This window comes from Triplophysa rosa, linkage group LG20 (genome assembly GCF_024868665.1).
Source record: "Triplophysa rosa linkage group LG20, Trosa_1v2, whole genome shotgun sequence".
Taxonomy (NCBI): Eukaryota; Metazoa; Chordata; class Actinopteri; order Cypriniformes; family Nemacheilidae; genus Triplophysa; species Triplophysa rosa.
In genome coordinates, this window is record NC_079909.1 from 3,340,349 (window position 1) to 3,368,282 (window position 27,934).

Genomic DNA, 27,934 nt, shown 5'->3' on the forward strand with positions numbered 1-27,934 from the left:
TGGGTTGGATTTCAACGCTAGCTAAAATCACAGTTAGCCCGAGACATCCCTTTTTACCTTTTATTTTTAAAAATGAGTAAGCAGACAATTCATATGTTCTGTGAATACCAAAATCTGTGTATACAGCACATATTACAAATCCACCATATATGTCTAGAACTTCATTGTTGAATGACATATCAAAAGTCCTCAGAGAAACAATGTTTTTCATCAAGAAATAGTACGCAAAAAACTAAAGAAACGTAAAAATATACACACATTTGAAAAGTTAACAGGCTATTAAAAGACAAATAAGTTTACTTGCACAAACTGGTGATGGATGAGACCATACCAAAGATTGCATGCATGTGCGAAAAGGCTCGCGGTTCATCCTGAGGAGGATACTATATGCTGAACACAACAGTGCTTGAGACTGTGATAATATGATAAAAACGTTTTTGCAGAATGTTGAATTGCGGTGATGATTTGTTACTTTTACTTATGGGGGAAAATTGAGTCCCGTTTTTGGGCCTGTTTTACTTTTCTTTGTCTCCATTTTTCCACATCAGACATCTATCACTGCATCTGTGCAGCACAAAAAAACGAAAATGATGTCATTATTTACTCCTATAATTTAGTCTCATTACACTAAACGATCATATTAAATATTGTGGCCGAGAATAATATCATACTATTAATAATAATACAATACAAATAATACAGCTTACAGGTCAGGGTGACTTGATTTTGAGTAAACAATCACAGAATTATTCATCCTTATGCGAACCTTTCCTTTAATGTTTTTCCCAACATGCAAACCTAACCTGCATCTGCATTTCTTTAAAATGGTCGTTCACCCAGAAATTAACTCATTCGTTCACCCTCATGTCATTCCAAACCGGTATGACTATCTTTAATTTGCAGAACATAGAAGAAGATATTTAGAAGAATTTTGCTAATCAAACAACACTGACTTCCATTGTATGAACACAAAACCATTTTTCAAAATATCTTCTTTTGTGTTCTACACGAGTCATGTTAAGTCAGGCTTTGAACAAGGTAGGGGTGAATAAACGATGACAGAATTTTTATTTTGAGTGACCTATCCCTTTAACCATTAGACTGCCCTTAAACAAGTGAAACTGTGACTGTTCATAAAAAGTGTGTACGGTTGACCACTACTCTGAAATAAAAAGAAGTCATAAACTGTGTTTGGTCTGTCAGCTTCAATTAAACTCAGTTTAATTGGTGTGAAATGGGCAAGAATTGGAGCTGCGTGGAGAATGGGCTCGCTACGTCCCGCTCACCCGACGAGTCAATGCTAGCTGCTAGACAGAGATTCACAGCACATTCGACGACGCTGAGCCTCATCTACAAACATACAGCCAACGTTTGGAGTGGTCCTCAAAACATCTCCTACCCATTAGAAAAGCACACTACAGTAATCCGCACAGGGCCAAGAGTTGAAGCGCAAAAACATTTCATGGCGCTTTGTACCTTGGCGTCTTTCTAAAAGTACAGAACTGACTAACGTGACACGATATAACAACAATTTTCATCTAGATTTAGATACACTCTGATAGAAAACCGATTTAATCATGACGTTAAATTGTGACGTGATACCTGTTCGTGCAAAACAAGCAAGACTACAAATGTGACAATAGTTTTCTCTCTTTAAAAATAAAGGCAACATCATTTTTCTGTGTCTTGTGTTGGTGATGTCCGTGTCTTGGGTTTAGAAATGTGTCTCCTTCTCTGTGATGGTGGAGATCTTGCCGTCCGCCCTCATTTTGGCATCAGCGTCATTGATGGCACAGGGACCCCTGGAGCTGAGGCGGCCCCTCATTCTCAGGTCAGAGCTGGGGGTGGTCAGCTTTTTGATTCTCTGAAATCACATTCAAAGAATGTGAGGCATGAGCAATAACAGACAATAAATGTTATTTTAATATCACAGCTTCCCAAAAACGATATACTAAATCAAAATGCAAGACTGCATACATTAAGAGATGTAGATAAAATTTATTTTATCTTGGAAAACAAGACAAAAATACTGATGAAGAATGTTGCAGTGTTGACCAGTGTGATACACAAGCCCCTCATGAAACAGCTGTGTGCGCTTTCTGAAGCAGACGCAATCGATAAGACATGGCACAATGGGGTCATGTCGGGACATCGGGCGCATCGTGCCCTCAGTGTGGCATCAGTTCTGCACAACACCCAATCTCTGCCGCCCCGCTGTGCCAGAACAACTTTCATCTTCGGCATGTCACAGCGCCTCAAGAGATATTGTGGTTTTCCTCACATAGTCGCCGGAAATGTTGCACTTTATACTTCCTATCTAAAATGATTAGCAAGGGGTTATATTGGGGGAATTTCGGACAGTGAAGAGGATAAAAATGATCTGACATTCTTTACAGATGTTTGCAAAAACAAATATCGAGTCCATCTTTGCTTATGAATTAACAAACAAACCAACAAATGAAATGTTTCCACAATCACAGTACATCTTTACAGATACTTATATATGTTGAAGCATTTACAGTATTATATTATATAACTATTATGTTCAACTAACGCATATATTATAAAGTTATTAAGTCATAAACTCGGGTCGAGTCTACAGAAAGGTCAAAAAGACAAGGGCATAACACAGTCAAACTGACGAGTCACCAAGTCAGCAGTCAGCAATTGTAATGGAAGAAATAAAGGTTTAATCCTTAACATAACTTGCATTAAAAGAGATGCGTAAAAAATCTGATCAAAGTTGCCTAAAAACATTTACTTCTACATTGTCTTTTAAATATACAGTATATTTACTTATGTAATAAAAATGTATTTTTATTAAAAATTATGAAGACTACACCAAGACATAAAAGTATAACATAAAAGCACAGAACTTGATGAAAATGAATAATTACCTCACGGAAAGTGCCTTCCGTTTTCCAGATCTGAAATAACAATCCCAGAGGGATGCAGACCATTGATGACATCGCCATCATCCAACCAATGGCATAACCCCAGTCTGGATATGTGTACACATTATTATACTTCAGAGGCTTGTACTTGATCAAGAAGAACAGAAAGATCCCCTGAAAGGACATAGACAATGAAAACATTTAAGTAAAATTAAAGGCTTGCTCGCTCGTTCGCTCACTCATCCCCTCATCATTCATTCACTGAAATAAATACAGTATAAAACTTCAATAGAACTATTAGAAAATAAGCACTGAAATCTTCCTAAAACTGAAAAAATGTAAAGAAAATGAAAACGTACAGTACAGATGCCAGGGGTGAAAAACTTCCAGCACCACTTGATGAAGAATATGGGCTTGTATCCAATCATGTCTTCAATGTTCGAATAAAACCTGTCGCCACCTAAACATACAATGAGATTAATTACAGCATTTCATCGCCAAATTCCAAGGTTCACTAACATGTCTTGCAGAAAAACACAAACATATTCTAGCAATATACACCGAGTGTACCCTGCAGAAAAATACATTTTAATTATTTATTATATGCACTGTCTGACTCTTGCCAGCAGGTGGAATAACAGCTACAAAAATATGACAATCGGTCCCAACTTTAATGATTCAGATAGACAAGTATCAGCATATACCACAACTAATAAAAGATACTAATTAAATTCTTGCTTAACTGTGCAATGAGATCTTATTCATTAAAAAAAGATTAACTATAACATGTAAGGTGCAGAATTTGTGTCCAAACTTAAAGGGAAAGTTATTGCTACAAAGATATTAAAGGGATAGTTCACCCAAAAACAAAAATTCTGTCATCATTTACTATTTCTTATATTTGGAAGAATTCTTATAACCAGACATATGTTTCCCCCCATTGACTCCTATAGTCGGAAAAATTACTTTATCGTTGTTTCTGTTCTGTTGAACACAAAAGAAGAGATTTTGAAGATTGTAGGGCAGAAAACAGTTCTGGGACACTTTTGACTACCACTGTATTTTTTCCTACTATGGGAGTCAATGGGGGTAAAATTTGTCTGGTTATAAGCATTCTTCCAAATATCTTTCATCAGAACAATGACAGAATTTTCATTTTTGGGTGAAGTATCGCTTTAATATCTTTGTAGCAATAATTGCTACTTTAATTAATAGCAGGATGTAAAGCATAACAATGTCAGGCTTTAAAAATAAAAAATGATGGTGACAGATGAATTATGATGACTAAAACATTCATTGCCATTTTTTAATCATGTCTGAGATCACAGATATGGTTAAAATCAAGATGATATCTGGCAGCAAGAGGAATGTAAAGCACTACATCAGAAAGTGAGCACTTGAAAGATGAAAGATAATATGTTCACACTGAGTGGTGAAGATTTCTAGACAGTAATCTCTCACCATAGACCCAGCCAATGCAGATGGACTCAAAGATGGCCACAAATAACAGACACATGCCACTGGCTGCATATGAGTCAAAGAGCTGGAATACATACATGCCACCCTAAAAGTAAACACATCCACACGGTCAGAGAAAACAAACTGGAGATTACTGAGTGAGAAATAACATGGTGCATGTTCGAGAAACAGTGATAGGACACAAATCATACATTCAACATATTTACTTTATTTAAATACATTGCCCTGGCTACGAGTGACATTACAAGCAACGCTAACCCGCGCAACACTGTTAGCTCAGGAGTTCAAATAAAATGGTCTCGTACTGTATTAAACCATTGTTGTCAAATAGGGTTGTCACGGTACCATAAACATATTTTACGATACTATACCTTATGAAATATCACGACACCAATTATTATTGTAATGCTGTTTCATGTTTATAATTTAAATCTACAAAATTCCTTAATACACAGATCTAAATGAAACATGTTGTATTTAGTGAACTGTATTATACTGCACACTACAATATTTGTAGTATTAACTACATTTAAGTTTTATCAAAAACTGTAGTATACTATAATATTTACTGTGGTAAGATTTAAAAACACTAGTGTCTAGTAATTTGAGCAATGTTCACTGTAGTAGCAACTAAAGAATTTTTTTAAACATTGGAACTAATTCAATCATTGACCACGTTTACATGGACAACAATAATCCGATATTAACATGATTAAGACAATACTCTGATTAAGAATGGACCATGTAAACAGAGCTTTTCGATTATCTTAACCCGTCAAACTCATAATCGTAGTAAACACAAATCGAATTAAGACGGGTGGAGTACTCCTATTTTAGTCGCATTATCGAAGTGCGGTATAGACATGTACACAGCTTAATCGCACTATTACCGGCGCGAAGGAACTTTCGCAGCACTTTTACACACACGCACGGCAGTGGACAGCCTTTCCTTTTACGGCAAACAACATGGCTTCAAGCAAGAAAGCACATTTTTGGTCTGAACGGGAAACAAGAAAGATGTCAACAATTCTAGAAAATAAATGAAACACCAAAAACTGTATGTGGTACCATGGCGAATACGATCTGTTTGTTGATACATGAAATTATGGAGGGAACATCGAACGGCGTCACGTAGGGACGTAATGACGTATGCCATTAATCCAACTATGTAGTGTAACATGTAAAACGGGAACATGAAAGGTATATTCTTAAAGCAACTCATGTAAACACCTTAATCGTAATATTATCTTACTCAGAATAACGCAAATAATTTGATTACTGACGTCCATGTAAACGTGGTCAATGTGCGACAAATTGCATTTATAGCAATGCTTATATAGGAAAATGATAGGCTTACTTTAAAGGGGTCATATGGCGCGAATTTTCTGTGTCTTTGGGGTGTTATAAGTTTCCCCTGCATGTATTAGACACGAAAAAGTGCAAAAATTTAAGTTTTTAGAACAAAAGATGCATTCTATCTAAAAGCGAATGCTCACCCAGACCTGCCTGAAACGCCTCGTGTAACCACACCCCCACAAATCTACATCAGTTGGTGGTATGAGTTGACTAAGACCACCCAAATGTATACGCAAGTAAGGTGGGCGTACCTGTCAGTACAATTGAAGAGGAACCTGATGTTACAAATAGGTAAGAGGCATTACATTTCCGTCACACGCTTGCAGTATTCCACCAATCACTACGCACTGGTTAACTGGCCAATCATAGCACACCTCGCTTTTCAGAGCCATGAGTTTTGTAAAAAATCTGCGCGTTTCAGAGAGGCGGGGCAAAGAGGAGATACAAACATGCACGGTATGTGGAAAATACAGCGTTTTTGAACCTTAAATAGTGTATACACTAGGGCTGCAACAACTAATCGATAAAAATCGATAATAATCGATAATGAAATTCGTTGTCAACGAATGTCATTATCGATTAGTTGGTCTGTGACGTCACTTGACGTCACGCAGTTATAAATCAAGCGCGTCTTCTTACATTTTAAAATGACCATTTTAGATGTGTCTCTCCCTGCAGCATGAGCTGCGCAGTTTTAAAGTCAGACGTGTCTCTCCGTGCAGCGCGAGGTGCGCAGTTTTAAAGTCAGACGTGTCTCTCCGTGCAGCGCGAGATGCGCAGTTTTAAAGTCACACGCGTCTCTTTGTGCAGCGCGAGGTGCGCTGTTTTAAAGGTACACGTGTCGATCAGTGCAGGGCGAGTTGCGCAGTTTTAAAGTCACACGCGTGTCTCTCAGTGCAGGGCGAGGTGCGCAGTTTTAAAGTCACACGTGTCTCTCCGTGCAGCGCGAGGTGCGCAGTTTTAAAGTCACACGTGTCTTCTCAGTGCAGCGCGAGGTGCGCAGTTTTAAAGTCAACGTTCTCTCGTGCAGCGCGAGGTGCGCAGTTTTAAAGTCACACGTGTCTCTCCGTGCAGCGCGAGGTGGCAGTTTTAAAGTCACACGTGTCTCTCGTGCAGCGCGAGGTGCGCAGTTTTAAAGTCACAGTGTCTCTCGTGCAGGCGCAGGTGGCAGTTTTAAAGTCAACGGTCTCTGTGCGCGCGAGGTGCGTTTTAAAGTCACACGTGTCTCTCGTGCAGCGCAGGTGCGCAGTTTTAAAGTCACACGTGTCTCTCGTGCAGCGCGAGGTGCGCAGTTTTAAAGTCACACGTGTCTCTCGTGCAGTGCGAGGTGGCAGTTTTAAAGTCAACGTGTCTCTCGTGCAGCGCGAGGTGCGCAGTTTTAAAGTCACACGTGTCTCTCGTGCAGCGGAGGTGCGCAGTTTTAAAGTCACACGTGTCTCTCGTGCAGCGCGAGGTGGCCAGTTTTAAAGTCACACGTGTCTCTCGTGCAGCGCAGGTGCGCAGTTTTAAAGTCACACTGTCTCTCGTGCGCGCGAGGTGGCAGTTTTAAAGTCACACGTGTCTCTCCGTGCAGCGCAGTTGCGCAGTTTTAAAGTCAACGTGTCTCTCCGTGCAGCGCGAGGTGCGCAGTTTTAAAGTCACACGTGTCTCTCCGTGCAGCCGAGGTGCGCAGTTTTAAAGTCACACGTGTCTCTCCGTGCATGCGTCTCTTCGTGCGGCACAAGTTGTGCTGTTTTAAAGTCAGACGTGTCTCTCGGTGCATGCGTCTCTCCGTGCAGCGCGAGGTGCGCAGTTTTAAAGTCAGACGTGTTTTACATGCATCTCTTCAAGCTGCGCAGTTTTAAAGTTTAAAGGGGAGAGGTGTTTAAATGACAAAATTAAAGATTATATTAGTAAAACTCAATTTGTGGCGTTTGCACTTTGCAAAGTACATATTAGGCTAAATACACTGATTTGGTGGTTTATTTAGTTCAGAGGTGGGTAACGAAGTACATTTACTTGAGAACTGTACTTAAGTACACTTTTTGAGTATTTGTACTTAAGTATTACTTTTCCTGTTTACTTTTTACTGTACTTCACTACATTTGAATGACAAATATCTCACTTTTCGTGGCACAAAAAAAAAATATTTCCTTGGCCGACCCTCCCCTCGCTCCCACGTTTGTGAGAGACTATTGTCAGTTGCTTCTAATATGACACACATGAATCAACTCACCAGGTGTGTTAATTATGGAGACATTTACAACATTTTGGTAGAAGGCTAATGAGTTCAGTTGTGTATACTTTTCCCATATCTGATTTACCATAAGCAAAAGATGTAATTACATTTATATCTGATTAATCGAAAAAATAATCGACCAACTAATCGATTATCAAAATAATCGTTAGTTGCAGCCCTAGTATACACATTGCATTACATCTAAAACAAACGTTAATATGCATTTTAGCCGTGTCATATGACCCCTTTAAATGTGACTAAAACGGCCAGTAGGTGGCGGCAAATTTTTTTGTGTCAGTGAATCATTCAACCAACTCGTTCAAGCTGATTCATTCAAGAACGAAGCAAGTGTCTTGATGAATGAATCAAACACGGATTCATTTAAGACAGAAACACCGCAAAAAGACAGATGAAAGTGTTCAAATGAACGTTAATGCGCATACGCAACATTAGTTACGGCACTACGGTACTACCGTTTAAAAAACATAGCGGCATTGTGGGAATTTTGAAGTTTTACCATCGCGATGCTACCGTAGCACCGATACACCGCGCAACCCTATTGTCAATGGGGGAAAACAGCTGTTTCATCGGAAAAATGTCTTAAACATTCTCCTCGTGGTAAGAGACTGTCAGAGTCTTGACAGTGGGAGGGTTTTCTTCATGAAACATAGAGTGGAAGTGTTCACTAGAGCAGAGCTGAATCCAGCTCTATTTTTACACACACACTCCAGCCATAAAAGCAAAAACAGGAGGCAACAGTAACTTGCCAGATAGAGACAGTAATATGCCAACGCTCTACAGTCTTACTCGCTTTACCAGATTTAAACTTTGCTTTCAGGTCAACAAATAACGAAGATAATCCAAGCGTGTCCATATGGATAAACAGATTAGTCATTCTGTTTCTCCTTGACTGTTTTGATCATAAGACTTTTTTCCTAGATTAAACCGTCTAGCTAACATGATTCTTTGTGTGTTTAGATCTGTAGCAGGGGATACATGTTGGTGATGGTTGGATGTGTTTTACGAGGCATCGCCATATAGAACCTTCGTCATTACTATTTGGCAGAGAAGTCATGCAGGTGGTCCTTATTACATAAGCTTTGCAAAGGCCATGAACAGATGTTCATTAGTAAACAAGGAAAAAAGTCTTTACCTCTGTCAACATTATCAGACCCACGAGGAAAGAGACCATCGACATGCCCAGGATGAGCATTTCTCTGCGATAGCCCACGCGGAAGGTTCTGGGATACATGTCCACGATAGCAGTCACGAGACTTTCCACACACACAAACTAGAAAGACAGATGTGAGAAACTCATGCGGTATCTGTGTAATATTGTGACTGTCATCAGATGAAGTATGCAGATGTTAAGTGCTTTGTTAATGTAACCAGTATTTGTTATAACAGTTGGTACATTTATTACCGAAGAATATTTATTATAAATAATTATCAGTGTATTTTAAAGTACCTTTAAAGTTATAAACTGAAGACTTCTGTCATCGTTCACTCACCCTCATACATTTCACACCTGTTTGACTTTCTTTCTTTTGCAGATCACAAAAGAAGATCTATTAAAGGACGTTGGTAACCGAACCTCGGCGGTACCCATTGACTTGCATTGGTTTTGTGTCCATACAATACAAGACAATGGGTACCGCTGTTGTTCGGTTACCAACGTTATTCAAAATATCATCTTTTTTGTTATGCGAAAAACAGGAAGTCGTACAGGTTTGAAATGGCCAGAGGGTGAACATATAACGAAAGAATTTTCATTTTTGGGTGAACTATCACTTCAACATGTATCCACTCATGTGTTACCTGACTGTCCAGTCCGAGGAAGATGAGCATCATAAAGAAGAGAAAGGCCCAGAGTGGAGCCAATGGCATCATGGTCACAGCTTTAGGATATGCTATGAATGCTAAACCAGGACCTGAAAAATACAGCACAGATTGAACATTTTGTTCATGTTACAAATTAGCAATAATTACAAATGAATGATGATGCAAATGAATAGTCTTGGTTTAACTTTAACATTAACTTGATTAAGTACAACTATGCTAAAATGTATATTTTACATTAAACCAAAATAAAAATCCCTATTTTAACGATTAGTTTATTCAATGAATGCTTTAAAGAACATATTTAATTACATTTTTTTATTTTTAACAAGAACAATTAGTCACAACTTTAATTTGTCAAGATATTGAGTTCAGAGAATTTTCAGTAATTCTAACATGGTGTGAATGCACCTGTACTACGTGTAGTATTCTTTTTAAGCACTGATTTGAAAGCATGAGATAGATAGCCAGACTCAACAGTCTCCACGGCAGTCCTGGTAAAATACTCTAAAGATGCCATATGGCTTGGCTCTGGAGTCCAGAGACGTGTGTCCAAGAGCAGCAGTGCCACAAACTGTAATACTGTTCAGACCTGCTGGTAATGAAATATTCTCCATATACACACTGACTGTAGCAAACAGCCATGAGTGTAATAGTTTTAATGCGATCTAAAGGTTTTTTTTGTTGTTGCAGAATCTACATAAATGTTTTTTTTATTTCATTAACATATAGATTTGAATAGTAAGGTTGAAAAGGTTTAACCACATTAAGTTGCTTTGTGGTTGCTAGGATGATCTGGACTGTTTGTGCCTTCTGGACTAGGGTGCTCTGGACATTGTCTCTTGGCTTAGCAAAATAATAATACACCTCTCTTAAACAAGTCACATGAATTGATGTATCTTTAATGCAAACAGCAGGAACATACGTTATGTGTAGACTGTATATTACATACATACTGTAAGAAAATTCTCAAAAAAATAATGTTGGCCAAGAATACCTCTGATCTGCTTTCAGTATCATTTCTATCTTTATTCCAGTCAATACTCAGTCTGTCCTTGTCTATTAAATAAGTAATGCTGAGCTGTTGAATAAGTCATAAAATGAAAGTCTTTCTGAGAAGTGCATGCATCCATACACAAACAGATCCTTACCTGACTCCGCCACTGCCTCTATAGGCACATTTTGTTCTTATGCCATGAAGCCCAGCACAGAGAAAATGGCAAATCCTGCCACAAAACTCGTGCCACTGTTCAGACAGCATAGCATGAGACAGTCCCTGCAAACACACAGACAACATTCACATTCAACAACCACCTACTGTTATCATTACATATAACTCTAAACAATAAGTTGATCAATTTACTAATATTGATTAAAATCACAGATTAGTTTTGATTGAGTCAAACAGTATTTAACAGTGATGTAATGACTTTAACAGCAGGCTTTTAAGCTTGAACAATGTCACCACTGTTATAATGAAGTATTCTGTATTTTTTCCTCTTTGACTTTGAGAAGACTATAATTTGGAAATGTTCATCTTATCATTTTTATGGCACTCTCTACAACGTTTAAGGACTCAACACTCACCAGTAAAGTGCCTTTAAGGGGTTATATGGCGCGAATACATGTTTTTCTGTGTCTTTGGTGTGTTATAAGTTGCCCATGCATGTATTAGACATGTAAAATTGCACAAATGAAAGTGTGGGAACAAAAGATGCATTCTATCTAAAAGCGAATGCTCACCCAGACCTGCCTGAAACGCCTCGTGTAACCACACCCCCACAAATCTACGTCAGTTCGTGGTATGAGTTGACTAAGACCGCCCAAATGTATACGCAAGTAAGGTGGGCGTACCTGTCAGTACAATTGAAGAGGAACCTGATGTTACAAATATGGTAAGAGGCGTTACATTTCCGAAACACGCTTGCAGTATTCGACCAATCACTACGCACTGGTTAACTGGCCAATCATAGCACACCTCGCTTTTCAGAGCGATGAGCTTTGTAAAAAATCAGCGCGTTTCAGAGAGGCGGGGCTAAGAGGAGATACAAACATGCATGGTATGTGGAAAATACAGCGCTTTTGAACCTTAAATCGTGTATACACATTGTATTACATCTAAAACAAACGATAATATTCCTTTTTGCCGTGTCATATGACCCCTTTAAAATCAATTTTATAGACATTCATGACAAGTTGCATTAACCTTTACAAAAGATTTCCAGAAACCTTAAATCAGCCATCTTAGTTCTTTCAGAGTCTGCTAAACTCATTTTGTAATAGTGTATTTATTATTTACAGAATATGTTCTGTTGTCTGAATAACATTAAAATGAACTTTTCACTAGAACCTTGCTTTTTTGTATTTTGTAGTTAAATTTTGGAATGTTTCCTTCCTGTTCCTTTTCTTCAAATATGTTTAATATTGTGATCCATCACAGGTACCTACAAGGTGGCTACATTTTACCCAAAACAGACAGCAGTAGTTACCATCCCTGCTGGAAAACTATAGAAACCCAATAGAAACCATTACAGAAATTCTGTAAATGCCATTATGAACAATTAGCTTTTTCCATTAAAACCATTACAAAATTCCTTTTGGTAGTTTGTTTTGGTCATTATTTCAATCTGCCAGATAATACCACATACCATCACATACCAGTAGACACCATTATAATTTCCACTAAATCCACAAATCCATTAAACCCATAAAATGTTATATTGTGTTTTGGACAGGGTTCTATTGCTTTTTTTTAGCACGGATGTTGTGTGATTTAGGCATGCTGAACGATTCAAATAAAACATATTTTCCTGTCAAACAGAGAGGGAGCTGCTGTGATTCTTTAAAACCATGAAAAATAGGTATTGTTATTGAAGTAAAAACATCACTGTGAGTCTTATCTCAAAGGTATAAGTGTAGCATTCCAACACATGACCATGAAATTGATTGAAAAGTCTTTTTACCAGGAGCATTTGATCAAATGTCCTCCTTTAAGCGGACTCTTACCTGTAGCAGTTATTATTATAGCTGTTGTAGCTGCCGAGAGCAGTGAGGCAACCCATACATATGGCATATGAGAAGAATATCTGAGTCCCAGCATCCACCCACACCTGCAAAAACCAGCCAATAAATCACACTGCCACTGAGAGGACTAATGTTATAAACACACAAAGACATCACGTTCTAGTTTTACACTGAGTGAGTACACATGAGGTCAATTATTATTGTCTTCTTGTATTTTACACACCACAACTGCAGGCCACTGATGAGCATTTATGAGTATGACATTACTGGATTTTTTATTTGTGACTGAGACCTGGTTGTCAGTTGAGGATATAAGTCCTTTCTCCGAACTTGTGCCCTCAAACTGCTCATTTTTAAACTGCCCAAGATCTACTGGGAATGGTGGCGGTGTAGCATGTGCTTTTAAAAGTTCTTTCACCTGTCGGACTGTACAATCTGAGTCTTTCTCCAGCTTTGAGGTTCTGTTATTTCAACTTAAAAGGGACAAAAACCTAGCGATTGCTATTGTATATCGTCCCCCAAAAACAAACAAGGACTTTATACATGAGTTTACTGATTTCTTAGGTGTTATTGCCTCTCAATTTGACAGACTTCTGATTGTTGGTGACTTTAATATTCATGTATGCTGTGATACGAATTCGCTTGCTAAAGAGTTTATAAGTCTTATTGATTCATTTGACTTAGCACAAATGGTTACAGGGCCAACACACTCACTCGGCCATACTCTTGACCTTGTTTTGCTACATGGTATCACTAGTCATGATTTTGAAATTGGGGATTTACGTTTTTCAGACCATAACCCTGTGATGTTCTCCTGCTCTATTTTTGATCGGGCTGTTACAACCAAAAAACCTACTTTGTGGTTCTACCTTTAGTGCGGATTTTGCTTCCCTTTTCCATGAGACATGTAAGCTTGTTCCTCTCCACTGTCCATCAAATAATTTAGATGTTGAACAGCAACTTAATCTATTTAATTCCACTTGCACTAAAATTTTAGATTCTATTGCTCCACTTCGGAGTAAACAACCTAAACTTAAGGCAGATCCATGGTTAAACACTGAAACACAGGCTCAAAGACGAGTATGTCGGTGTGCAGATCGTAAATGGAAAAAGGATAAGTTACATGTGTCGTTGGAGATATTACACACCTCATTAACTAATTATCAAAGAGCTGTGAAGGAGGCGAAATCAAAGTATTTCTCTGACATCATAGCTAGAAACTGTCAAAGACCCCACATATTGTTTTCTAAAATTAACTCAGTTATAAACCCCTCTACTGATCTGCATTTTGATGATCCAGAGACTATTTGTGAATGCTTTTTAAGGTATTTTACAAACAAGATACACGACATTAGACAGCATATTGCCCCTATAAATTCTGACCCCTCTTCATTTCAAGTCTGTACGTCATTTTTTAATGCCTTTGAAACCATCTCGATAGACTCCCTTCATGAATTGGTTATGAAGTTGAATCTAACCACGTCTGCCCCTGACATTATTCCATATATTTCCTAATCAAAGAAGAAAAACAAAACCCCCCATTGAACGCGCTAGCAGTGATCCTCCCAAGATGGCGCAACATTCAACGCGGCGTGACGTAGCTTCACTTTCTCTATTAAAGGGACAGTTCACCCAAAAAACGGCACGGGACAGAAATTCTGTCCTTATCAATGATGTACCGATGCTACCTCATAGGAAATCCCAATTGAGTTCTCTTTAATATCGGCATTGTCGCTTCCCCTGAAGAGTAGTCACGGATCGCCACTGCTTCATAGCTCTATGCCAATAACCATCCATCACTTGCTATTGTTTTTCGGTTTCTTTTAAGGATGTGAGAAGAAACATCGTTGACAATTAAAGTAAACATAATTTAGATCTCAATGACGTCTACAATAGCAACCACCAAAAAAACTCAACTACAAGCATATTTTTTATTCCTACCAGGTTTTGTCACCTCTGATTGACTTCTTGACATTCCACAAGAAATGTCACATGAGTTTGCAACGACACAAGGGAAAGCAAACATTGGCCTAAATTTCATTTTATAAGTACACTATTGAGACAGATCATTGTGGTGTTATCTATGTGTCAGAATGACACCTGAGCCAGATTTTATACAGCCTATATGCGTTGGGTTTACCTTGAAAAAACAGATCCTTCAAGCTCCCATATGCACCAACTTCGCATTCACAAGCCAGCTTCCGATTCTCATTCCAGGGTTTCCTCACCTGCAGCTCGCTGAAGTTTTCTTGCGAAACCCCAATGCTCTGAATAGAGTCCATGTGAGTTGATGGAAAAAAAGCCAGCATCTCCCCCAAACGCTCTCACATAACCATTGAGCCACTAATCTCCTTTACTAGGAAAACAATTGACAACTCACAGTATTTGCTTCCTCCAGCGGGTAACCAGGGTAACCCCTCTGACCTCGCAAACACAGAGCAGTTTCCCTCCAAGAACATCCATTCGACGGGGATGGTCATTTACGTCCTTTCTGTTTCCAACTCGGCGAGTGCGAATGCTCTGCTTTGGCTTTACTCGGACACGCCGCAACATTTTCTAAAAGCTGCTTATTGATGTTATGGCTAATTTGGAGGTTTGTTTTGTCTTGTTTTAGTCAGGAAGCGCAACCTAAGACACATTTCGACTGCAAACTGGTCTCTTTCTGTCTACGTTGAAGTCCAAACAATTTCTAATGATGCAATTTACTGTAAAACAACATAGGTAGTATTTAATTTGTATAGTGCATTTGATATACAATTCTAACGATTATTAATCATTACTACGCTAGCGCAGTTTCAATATGCGGCAGTCAAATAGCGCATTCAAATTGATAGTCTGTCGTCATATACTCATCCTCTTCTCATTTCAAACTTGTATGACTTTCTTTCTTCCACAGAACACAAAAGAAGATATTTCGAAGAAAGTTGCTAACTGAACACCATAGGCGCCTATTGACTATTCTATTGTGTGGACACAAAACCAATGCAAGTCAATGGTGCCAGCTAACAATTTCTTCAAAATATCTTCTTTTGTGTTCTGCGGAAGAAAGAAAGTCATACAGGTTGGAAATGAGAAGAGGGTGAGTATATGACGACAGACTATCAATTTGAATGCTCTATTTGACTGCCGCATATTGAAACTGCGCTAGCGTAGTAATGATTAATAATCGTTAGAATTGTATTGGTTTTTTTTTCATTTTTGGGTGAACTATCACTTTAAAGTTTCACAAATAAGCTCAAGTCTGTAAGACAAAACTGAAATACTGGTTAAAGTATCCCCCTCAAAATAAATTTTTGTCCAAAATAAAGCATACTGTACTTTTTACATTCTGTAAACGCACAGTTGTAAACAAAGAAGGAAGCTCTTTGGCACAGAAGAGTGAATTGGGTGGAACTGAATTGATCGTAAAAGAAGACGGTGAATGAAACAACAGAGCACACAGAGTGTGAACAGACCGCTTATTGTGCAGCTTGAAAGCTAATTAAACATTGGAGTCAGAGACGCCCCCCATCAGCAAACAGCAGCTCTTTATCACCCCTCTCTCCTTTCCTTTCATTCATGTCGCTCGCTCTCTCAGGCTATCCATGCTACTTCACATACGATCCTTTAACTCTTGCTTTCTTGCAGTGCTTCAATGAAACTCCCAGCTTTACTGTTACTCTGCATTTCTTTTCGATGTTTTTGAGGCCTTTGATGTTTAAGAGGTTTACGATAAACTGACAAACATAAAATTAGCCTAGCCAAGTTTGTTCTTGACTACATTTATGATCATTCTACACCGTCATCATTTGTTAAAGTACTTTTAATTACTGTAAACATGTTTATCTGCATCCCACAACCCTGTTACAGTAAGATTTTCTCCCCTTCATAAAAACCTTATATTCCTAAAAATTGTGAGAACCCAATGACCAGTGGTGCATTTCCCGAACAACTACATAACTCGCTGGTTAACCACCATAATACGATGCATCATTGGGGAAATGAATGATGTAGTTACGGCTGTTTCCCTAAACCGTAGTAACTCTGTCGGAGATCAATCGTTTGAACCAAGTTGGTTCAGCAATCTAGTTGATGACGCCATACAGGTGGTGGAGTAATGACGTCTACTAATAAATACGTTCAGACTGAAATAATGTCACATTCTTGCTGTAAATAACTTACATCCTATTTTTGTTATCTGTTGCTTTATTTCACGATATTTCATTCATTCATAAGTTACCTTCTACGTCACTCTGCCCAGGGATTCCCCAGGGTCCTAGAGCACGTAGGGTCTTGCGCACTATTAAAAAAAACAGCGTTTGAATTTTCTGAACAAACTAAAAGATGTCAAATTAAATTTGTATATATTTCGAATGATGGATATAGAATCCACTACATGTTGCTTGCTTAGTTTGCTCAAAGGCATGATGCATGTAAGTCTACATGTCATAATAAAAAGGAACTATGCTTCTAACCACAGCTCTAGACCTGTAGTCCCAACCCTGCAACTTTCCGATGCTGTTTGCGATTAATCGTTGGAACTATGGTTTCAGGAAATACTTCGGAAATATCGTTGAACTATGCTGGAATGACGGAACTTGCGAACATAGTTACCTATCGATGCTTTTGGGAAATGCACCTCTGGTCAGGAACACAAATAAATATAATTGTTAAATGTTCAACTTTTTTTAAAATGTTATTGTTGTTTGTATTCATTTTTCAACCCTGTCACCCAAATTATGAAAGAAAAAATATATTAAAAAACGTTTTTTAGTTTTTTAATTTATTGTGTATTGCTAGGACATTAAAAATATTAATCAAATTGAGATTTAGAATTGTATTTTACAGTACACACGTCTCTAGATATGACCCTTCCAAAGGATTAACCATCTCCTGTAACTGACCATCTCTTGAGAGTCCTATTTTATTCTTTTTCTGTGAAGATTCCTGTCCTAGATGTGTTCTTGTCTTTATATGACCTTGTTTCATCTTGAACAGATTTATTTTGCCAATGACTGTCTGACTGTACATTACCCTGCCTATTACACAGCTAATTTCTTTTTAACTATATAAATAAATGGTTGAGATTATTTGATTAAGTGAGAAGTCACCCTGGAGTGATTTGAGACACAGTTATGTAGCTAATTAATAGTCAATTTCACAGTTTAGTGGTGGTCATACGAAAAATATATGACCGCCGAATACCACGACTGACCAATCACAATCAATTATTCCACACAGCTGCAAAATAAGCATGTATTACGCTGTCCATTCCCATTGCCAGCTGGGAAGAATTAACTAAATTCACCGGCAGTAGCAGCAACATTTGGCTAAAATCCATCACAGTTCACATTTCATTTCAAAGGATCAGAACTAAGGCCCACAGTTGAGACAACAGCTGATAAAAGCAATCAGACAGGATTTACAGAGAGAATTGCTATACCGTGGATACGTGACATGGCTTTCTGAGACTGTCTACTGTCAGGAGATCAAATGCTCTGTTTGATAGCTCTTTTGCTGCCTTCGTGTCTATCTTTCTACCGACGATTTGAAAATGTTTGTGTATTCCTCACATTAAAATGACTGGCAATTCTTTACATTCGGCAGACAATTGTGAAGAAATTGCGATCCATTCAGAGGTAAAATATTTCTATGTAAGTACCAAATATAAGAGTGAGACCAAGATGGGTGAGATAGATTGAACATGTAAAGATTTGGATTGAAAGAATGGGTGCTTGATAAAATGATAATAAATTTGAGGTAGATGTGTGTTAAAGGCATGAGGAAAATCATGACAGTGGATAAATACATTGTTCTTACTTGAGGGTCGGATAGACGGGACATGTCGGGATACAGGTAGAACTTAATTCCATTAGCAGCTCCTGGCAATGTTATTCCTCGCAGAAGAAGAATCAACAGCATGAAATAAGGGAAGGTTGCAGTGACATACACCACCTGCAGAAGAAAAAACAAGGCTTAGTTTCCAAAACAGACCTCTACACTACAAAACAGCACTAACAACACATTGCTCTTGAGTTGTTGAGTGTTTTTCAGAAAATAATATCAGATAAAAATAGATTTATGCTGCTTTGGATATTTAGACTTCGCTGAAAATCAAAGCTATATGTAAAAGAAATCAAGCGAATAGTGTTGGTTCTAGAAGGTCACGTGAGTCAAGCTCGCATCATCTGATCTCACCCATGTGACACTATCACAGCTTCCGTTTTACATTCATTCCACTATCAGTAGCCACACTAGGAAATTACCCTCCTCCATCCCAACTCCACCTCAAATTTACAATCAGGACTCGGCAGGGAGTTTTGCTCAGGACAGAAACATAACGTCAACCTAAAATGTATGCTAATGGGCTCCATGCATTCGTTACTTCCGTGTTTAACAGGAAGAACCCTCGCCAGTTTCCGGTTGGGGAGACTTTAAGCTGAGAGGAATAAGTAACTGAGAAAAAAGTTACATTTAGCAGATGCTAAAATAGCGTGTTCAGCACTTCTATATACCACTGCTGCGTTAAACACGGAAGTAACGCGTGAAAAGAGCCCCTCATCCTGACAGAAACATGTTTCTGCAGTGTAAGATTAATTTGATGCACATACAGGGATCTAGACTGCGACCAGATGGTCGCATTTTGTGATTATTTTTCCAGCTGGTGCGACCAGTTTTTCTTAATGGTCGCACCCGTGCGACTGCCTAACTGATCATCAATATTTATAATTATTGCGCGTTATAAATTTACCGCGCAGAAATGTTATATTGCGCAATTAGCGCATCCGTCTCCCCTCCTTCAGCCAATCACTTATCTATCAGTGCCCCCGCCCCCAAAATACATAATCTACGCGGGTGCAGAGCCGTGGTAAGAGAAGGACCGACAGAGCGGAGCTAAAATAAATATGTTTTGCCTGCAGAATGCAATAATTTCTCAAAACAGCTACGATAACAAATTGTGTTGCGTGTATTGTATGCAGTGTGATGCTAATGCAGAAAACATATGTTTAAACATGCATGCCAGAGAGTTAGAGCGCAAACTACTAAACTGAGTTCTCTTTTACATCTCCTTACTCTGAAGCGGACACATAAACACAAACTTACGTCAAAATTCCCATATTAGCAAGGATCCATGTAAAAGTAGTCATGAACGTAAACAAAACGCATGTGTCACAGTATTAGATCCATATGTCCGTACGCTCGCTCTTAAAGAAGCAGCAGCTGGCGCAACCAAATTAAGGGCTAGTACCACCTCTCTGAAATGTTAGTCTAGAGCCCTGACACCTTACTGTATAACCTTACTGTAAACCTTACTGTATGTTCAAATTCTGCAAGAAATCACAGAAATTGTTGTACTGCCACTTATTTTTTCTTTGAAACCCAAAATGCAAATTTTTGAAGTATCTTAAAGTTCATAGTGAGCACATCAAACATCTGAAAAAGAAATTCCTACCTTTCAGTTAAGTCAAACCTGTTTTAGAGAGTCAAAGAAACATTTTTGAGTCTAAATATAAACACAAATGGGATTTTAGGCTTTAAAGTCCCCCTGTGGCTTAATGTTGTATATATATATACAGTATATAAAACAGTTTCACGAGTTCTCCTCAGCAAATAAATAAGCGGGAAAGATGGCAAGCATATCTGGCGTGCTGTCTCCGAGGTCGGTTTTCTTGCCCGAACCCAGAGCGTTCCCCCCATTACACTGAGGTAGAGAAAATGAGCTAATGGAGCTAATGGTGAGAAGCCGGGGTGGAGGATGAAGGTGAGGCCATTTACCTATTTTGCTCTTGAGCTGATAGGACGGGCGATATAGTTATGGAGCGATTTTAGTCTCATTAATTATTCACGCGTAAAACAAGATACACACATGCGTAAACAGTTTCACATGAACAAAACCTAATTTACGTGCATAAAGTATACATATACATTTACAAAAAGCAATTCACGTGCGTAAAACAAAACTATTTTCTCATAAAGTACGTTTCACAAACATACGACTGTGCACGAATATTTCGAAAGTTTAAAATGTACACGTTTATCGTGTTATGTGGATGTAAAAATCGTCACTCATGTGTGAATCGGCTTGGATGTGTGTGTGTGTTTTTTGAGACTCTCCTGGCAGCGCAACCCCACCCATGTGGTTGTCGTACTCTTTAGCCAATCAGATTCAACCTTACCATTCAACCAATCATAAACGCGGAGAGCACAGGACTCAAGGAAAATGGCTCTGCGCACCTTTTGCGCAGCTACAAATCTATGCGCCCATACAAAACAATGTTTCCAAGAACTAGTTATTTATTGTCCTTGTTCATTTAAAACATACATTGTATGGACATACAAACATGAACATATCTCATCTATCAGGCACAGTTTGTTACCCAGGCGGATTTTAGCAGTTCAGTGGAAGTGACTGCTGGTTGTGTAGTTTTTAAGTGGTCATGTTCACTCACTATTTCATACTTTTCTCCTACAAAATAAGTTAATAAAAACAGATTTATTGCGTGGCTGTATTATGTTTTAATACAGCATCACAGCTCAGAGAGTAGATTTGCGAAACTGTACAAACGAGCCTTTAGTGCTAACATTAGAGCTCCTTGAGTTCTGTGCTCTCCACGATTATGATTGGTTGAATGATAAGGTTGAATCTGATTGGCTAAAGAGTACGACAACCCACGTGGGAGGGGTTGCGCTGCCAGTAGAGTCTCAAAAAACACACACACACATCCAAGGCGATTCACACGTGAGTGACGATTTGCACATTCACATAACACGATAAACGTGTACATTTTAAACTTTCGAAATATGTGTGCACAGTCGTATGTTTGCGAAACGTACTTTATGAGAAAATAGTTTTGTTTTACGCACGTGAATTGCTTTTTGTAAATGTATATTTATACTTTGTGCACGTAAATTAGGTTTTGTTCATGTGAAACTGTTTATGCATGTGTGTATCTTGTTTTACGCGTGAATAATTAATGAGACTAAAATCGCTCCATATATAGTTGCTGATGACAAGCCAGCTGTGTAAATTATTTGGTCATTTAAAAAATTAGGTTTGAAACTGCCCGGGTTTATAGCGTCATAACCCAGTAACGACAACATTTTTGACCGCGTGGATCAGAGGTTCAAGCCATAGATATGTAAGAGGATTGCGCATAGAGTCACTGCTGAAATGATAGCTGCACTGCTATTTCAGCTCTGCTTCTGCAACAAAAGAACGCTTACAAGTGCTTACAAGTGCATTGTAAATGCTCTAACATGTTAACAATGTTGCTAATGCGCAGCTCACGTGTGCATTGAAAAAAGCTTCAGCAGCATCTGGAACTGCCCAATGCGGAATCTATATATCTATGGTCTAAGCAAGTGTGTTTGAATGGAGGCGGGGACTAATTTGAAATTATCCAATGGAGTGGGACTTTAAGAAAAGGAAATATTTTGGCAATGTCATTACGCAGATGTTGTAGAGAAAAGAGCTGTGAGAAGATTGATAAAAAACATATTTGAATGCAATACACATACAGTAAATATTGACAGGATTTTATTTTTAGGTTAACTTTTTCTTTAGAAGATGCTAATGGTTCAGTGATCGGTCTGTGATTGGAAACATTGTAAGCTGATACAGGATAAAATTGTTCCCTTTTTTGTCACGTTCAATGATGTGCAAATCAGCTGTCTAGTCTACGTCTGAATGACTGAATGAAGCCGTGCTCTCACTGTGAAGGGGTTAAGGAATGTCTCCGGGTCTGCCAGAGGGGGCAGTTTGTCTTCCCAAAGACTTAATTGGGTGCAAATTGAAAGAGTGTTTCTCAGGGGGAGGAAGTTGAGAAGTTGCAGGTCCGAGCCAGAGGTTTTCATGAAGAAAACTCTCAACAGCGCAACACGAAATACGACAAAAATAGGCAGACCGCCATCATGTTGCGACACGATGTTCACAGTTTTGAATTATTACCAAGTCACCACCAACCGGCACAGGAGACACGCGGGGGTTCGATTTCTCACACCAGAACATCACGATGCGATTCTTCCGCGCTATACATTCAAGCTCTAGAGCGCGAAATACGTAAAAACCTATTCACGGTCAACAAAGATGAGTTCAACATTTTGAAGCTCATTCAGTCCCGTGAACAAAACCGCTCTTGGGGGCGGCACTAGGTTCTTGTTCCTCTGGCACCTAGTCAAGACCATACGAGGACAAGACAGGGTTTGGACACAAAACCTTCGCTCTACCCAACCGGGTTGGGTTGGCTGTGTGGGAAAATCTGTGGTGCAGAAACTCACAATTACCAGTGCTTGACCTGGAAAATTTACAGTACCAAACCCCAATTGTTCATTTTTTTGTGCCAAATTGTTGTAAAAATCTGCTTTGATTCAAAAGCTTTGTTAAAGCTTCCACATGTGCACTTGCTTAACACTTCTTAAATCCCTAACACCAAGTAAGAGACACCGGTAAGAGTGGCCATTTTAAGACAGCAGATCCTTTAATCCGAATGCACCTCACAGCGCGAGAGCACGAGATCTCGCCCAAATTCACACCCTTTTCAATTAGTCTCATAAAATGATTACATTTCCATATCCAAAAACCATGGCCACCGCAACAAGGCGATCCCCCCGCTCATGCGTGTGGTTTTTCCCCAATAAATGGAGCAATGTTTAAACTCGCCGTGAGACTTTGACACACGCTGACTCTCTCCCAACTCTCCCTGGTCAAACATTTAAAAGCGGCTTTCACAGGTCAACCCCATGCCATAAATCTAGCGCTGGCTTATGGGAGAATCGCAAACAGCCACAAAAGACCTGTGGGCGCACAGCTTAGCGAATGTCCTGAATGCTACAATCTGTATAGCGGTCAAAGGAGAGGAAGAAAGCAGTTTGCTATCCGCCAGACATAATTCCTCACAGAAGAGAAGAGGCGAGCGGAGGAACTCTGCATGCTCCTCATGAACGCTCCACTTTCCCCCTGTGAATACAGAAATCAATCTTGGACAGGCTGCTAAAGCCTCGCCATGAAGGAGCATTCTTTCCTCTTGCTTCACGGCCAAACAAAAGCCACTTCAGGAGATATGGGCCCTGCTGCCGAGCTCTTTTCTCCTGGACCTGTACAATGTGAACCCATTTATTTTTCTTCACACAACCCTCTTCCTTTCTTTCCACTTTCTTTCTGGCTCATTGAGTTTGTTAGACTTTCTTAAAGGCCGCTGGAAGAATAGAATGCAGAGGAAGGCTACTGACTGAGTTTTAGAGATTGGCAGAGGGACACAGGCCCTCATAATGCAGGGGATTGTGGGTACAAGGCGAAGACAGAGCGATCTCCAGAGACTGGAAGAATGCAAACTGTTTGTTTTCGGAAGGCGCTTTTTTGTCGCGGTAGGTTGGTTCGAGTTTACCAATAAACTTGGTTGGTTATTGTTAGGATGCGCCTTTGTTCACCTGCGTTTCCGTTCGGTTTCTGGACGGCTGCCCTGTTTCTGTTCAAAGGTCTTTGGACTTCCGGCCACTCTGATATGAACGTTTCTCAATCTGCGTCCGAAGTCAAAACACGGCATGTGCCATTTTCCATTTAAAGAAGATTCAGATGGTAAGCCCTTTCAGATGCTTATCACTTTCAAATCTATGTGATGTAATAAAATCATTGGAGCCACATGGTCGCTGCACAGCACACCCAACACAATCTCAAGACAATTCATAACTAATTATGAGGTGGCTAATTCGTACGAATTCGTACAGTCTCATTCCTCACGTTAGGTTTAGGGGAGGGGCTTCAGTATTGTATTTTTTCTAATAATCATATGTTGTTGTACGATTCATGAATTAGCCTACTCATAAAATGGTTACAAATTCCTGTGAGATCAGGTTGGCGCTCCACATGCAGTACTGCGTTGATGACATCATTTACAAAGCTAAAATGCCATTCTCACTCAACAAACTGATTTCACCCCATAACACGAGGGGTGCCAAGGTTACCATTTTAGCCATTTTGGTGACTGAATTAAACTGTGTTTTTACCTTTCCAGTCGATTTGGGACCTTTCCAAATGCAGAAATAACATATGACCCAGGCTAACGCGAGACAGAACGCAAGTTCCCAGCGAAGGCCGCCGACTTCTTCAATTCCGGAGGATATTTTGAGAACACGCCGCCTGCAGGAAAAACATACTGAACGTAACCACTTTTGTGCAAATAATACTGGCACTTTTCACAGGTACTACACATTTTGAATACATAAAAGGCACAAGTTTTTTCAAAAGTGCCTTAAATATCCACTAGTTTTATACACGTCAAACATTTGCATCCCAAACATTAAATCTTGACCTTCTTTCTAGCCAAAAATAATTGAACTAATAAAGTTTATGTCAAAAGGCTACAGCACCTCCAGTGACCCTACATATTATGTGTAGAAAATCAACAGATCGATGGAATTTATAGTAAACCCGATTAAAAATGAATAGGGTTGTAGCAGGCTTTCATGCTGTGTGCTGATTTTCCAACCCAAAAAATCCTTCAACCATTCAACCAACATAGATTTATTTGACATCTTCATTTAGGTTAAATTTAAAATACTATATAGTTATAGTAATACTATAATCATGAAAAGTCTCCTATACATTTTGCGAGAATGGTTTAAATCATTTCGAAATCAAAGTTAAAGCTCCAAACTGGACAATAATCTGACCTCATGCGGCTTTAGACATCAGCATGTAGCTAAATTCGTATGCATTTCATTTTTAACCTATCATCCAACTTTTGTCATCTACCATCTGCCAACTTTAAGGTGAACAAGTTGTACTGTTGCGAACAGTGACTGATTGAAACGCAGTGATGTAAGCTTGTAACATAGCGAGGAAAAGCCACGGTTTTCTTTCTTGTGCTGCCATTTGTCATCTTTGACATGTTCTTGGGTTACATCCACTGCGTAAGCCATGCCCCCCTCGAACAAACCTTCTCCATTCAACCTCTCAACTGACAGCTTCTGTGTCTCTCAGTACCAGAGTCCCGCCCGCTCGATGTGAAACTGAGGCCAGCAACATGCGAAACTGACGACTGCTTCCTCTGTGTTAGGCCTTGGATATGAAACATATTTCTCTGCACAGAAAAAGTAGCCAACTGCGGCCAAATTTGTGTCCATACCATTCCTGACTGTGCAAGTGCTCTTTTGATGCTTGTTGACAAGGGCAACGCAAAATGAATGACAAATTATCAGTGAAAAAGGTTACGGGTTCCAAATGAATAATAAGCTGTGGTTAATCGCTCCACACGTGCACTGTGCCAAAAGCTGTCTGGCAAGCCAGTGTGTTACCAGCATATTAACTTTCATGCTTTGAATTTTGAGTGAAATCATCGACTGGATTCATATCTTTGAAAACTCTGTCCTGAACAGCTGCCAAACACTGTTATTGGTATGAACGTGTGCCTAAAACAACACTATGTTCTGTACAGCTACTAAACAGTCAAAATAACACTTACTCCCAAAACTCTATGACTGGTGAGGTGGCATATGGGTTGGTGAGGTTGGCGATGCTTTCATTGTTGAAGTCCACACAGTTTTCTAGAAAACAATGATTAGCTTTGTTAGTTTTTCATTCATCCGCCGTTTATTAGTTCGTAATGCTTGAAACCTTAAATCCACCAACCTGTGTTCCAGTAGTGACCGCACGACGCCCAGGGCAGTTCTGTCGTGAAGCAGTTAAACAGGTAGAAAATAGCCCAGGCCAATATGACCACATAATAAACATTCAGATGGGCTTCGATGACTTGGGTGGCATAGCCAATGCCTGCAAGAAAGATTTTCATCATTGATTTTCATAAAACATTTTTACATATATAACCACGAGCACAATATTGCTATAAATTGTCGTGAGTGAACTAAGCTTTACCTTCGAAGAGTGGGCAGACCTTTCGCCAACATGTGATGCCGCCTTCACTAGTGAACTGACCCAGTGCTGTTTCCAGAAAAAACACCGGGATCCCACAGCAGATGAAGAAAATGACATACGGTACAAAGAAAGCACCTGAAACAGACACAGGAACATCAGTCATTTTTACCATGGTTACGCTGTATTATTCATCTTATACTTGACTTATGAGACTTATATCAGCCAGGTCAGGATATGGCATATGTGTATTGTAACAGTTTCAATATATAGAAGCAGGAGCTTGGTAGCAATATCAGTAGCAAGGATGTCCTTGTGTGTTACCGTTTGGTAATAATGCTGTCTTACCTCCACCATTCTTGTAACACAGATATGGGAACCTCCAAACGTTGCCAAGGCCGATGATCTCTCCAGCCACTGACAGTATAAACTCAATCTTATTATTCCACTGGCCTCTTTCATTCACCACCTTCGTATCCTTGCTGCGCACCGCGCTCGGGTTCGTCGCCTCGGGGTCCATCGTGTCGTCCGCTTTTCCATTTATAATGGGAATCGTCTTTTCGGCTGTCATGACGTCCTAACAGCCTGAAACAGATGCATCAGAGTCCATGTGATCTCATTTCAAAGTTGTCAAGCACTTTTTAATGCGCAACGTTGAGAAACAGTTAACGGAGCGCAACGGGACAGAGCTCAATGATGCCGCGACGCGCACTCATTATAATACCAGTTGACAGACTGAACGCGCGCGTTCGTACATTGTGTTATTAAAATAAAAGCGCATTTGGTTTAGTTGCGTAGCGTGGAGCGTTTATTCACCGCGTCGCGTCTTCGTTCTGTTGCGTCTCGAGCGGTGCAGACGGAATGAGCTCGGCTGTCCAGTGTGTGCAAAAGTAACCGCAAATTTAATTAAACAGGGTGTGACACGAGACTTTGAGAGCTTGAGCCGCGACAAAAACCCACATTGACGAGCTCCCACTCCTCCCGTGGGCTGTGAGAGATTAAGCCGCTGGGGATGTGACACTTACCGGTGTAGGTGGTACAGTAAACCTCCCTGGATCACCCGATGACCACCTGCTATAAGAGATGCTTCAGTGTGAGCCGGTGTGATGGAAAACAGACCATAAAAAGAAAAGTGAAAATCCCTGATGGATGTCACAGTGTTGTGAGTGTGGCATTGGGCAGATCACCACTGCTGTGATCAGAGCTGAAGATGTGAATGAACGCCTCTTACTGGAAAAGAGCCACGTGTGGAGATCAGCATTGATGCTCACACCTCCT

At 39.5% G+C, this 27,934-nt stretch overlaps 1 protein-coding gene across 1 annotated transcript; it reads right to left on the minus strand.

The window, feature by feature from the left end:
- Positions 1-51: 51 nt before the first annotated feature.
- Positions 52-27,934, minus strand: slc6a11b (solute carrier family 6 member 11b). Its single transcript, XM_057361628.1, is given in 15 exon segments — positions 52-1,864; positions 2,898-3,068; positions 3,254-3,354; positions 4,356-4,458; positions 9,101-9,238; positions 9,766-9,878; positions 10,938-11,062; positions 12,793-12,896; positions 18,610-18,744; positions 24,793-24,925; positions 26,250-26,331; positions 26,417-26,557; positions 26,660-26,794; positions 27,005-27,241; positions 27,682-27,934. Coding segments are annotated over 14 exon segments (1,854 nt in total). The 5' UTR covers positions 27,228-27,241; positions 27,682-27,934; the 3' UTR covers positions 52-1,714.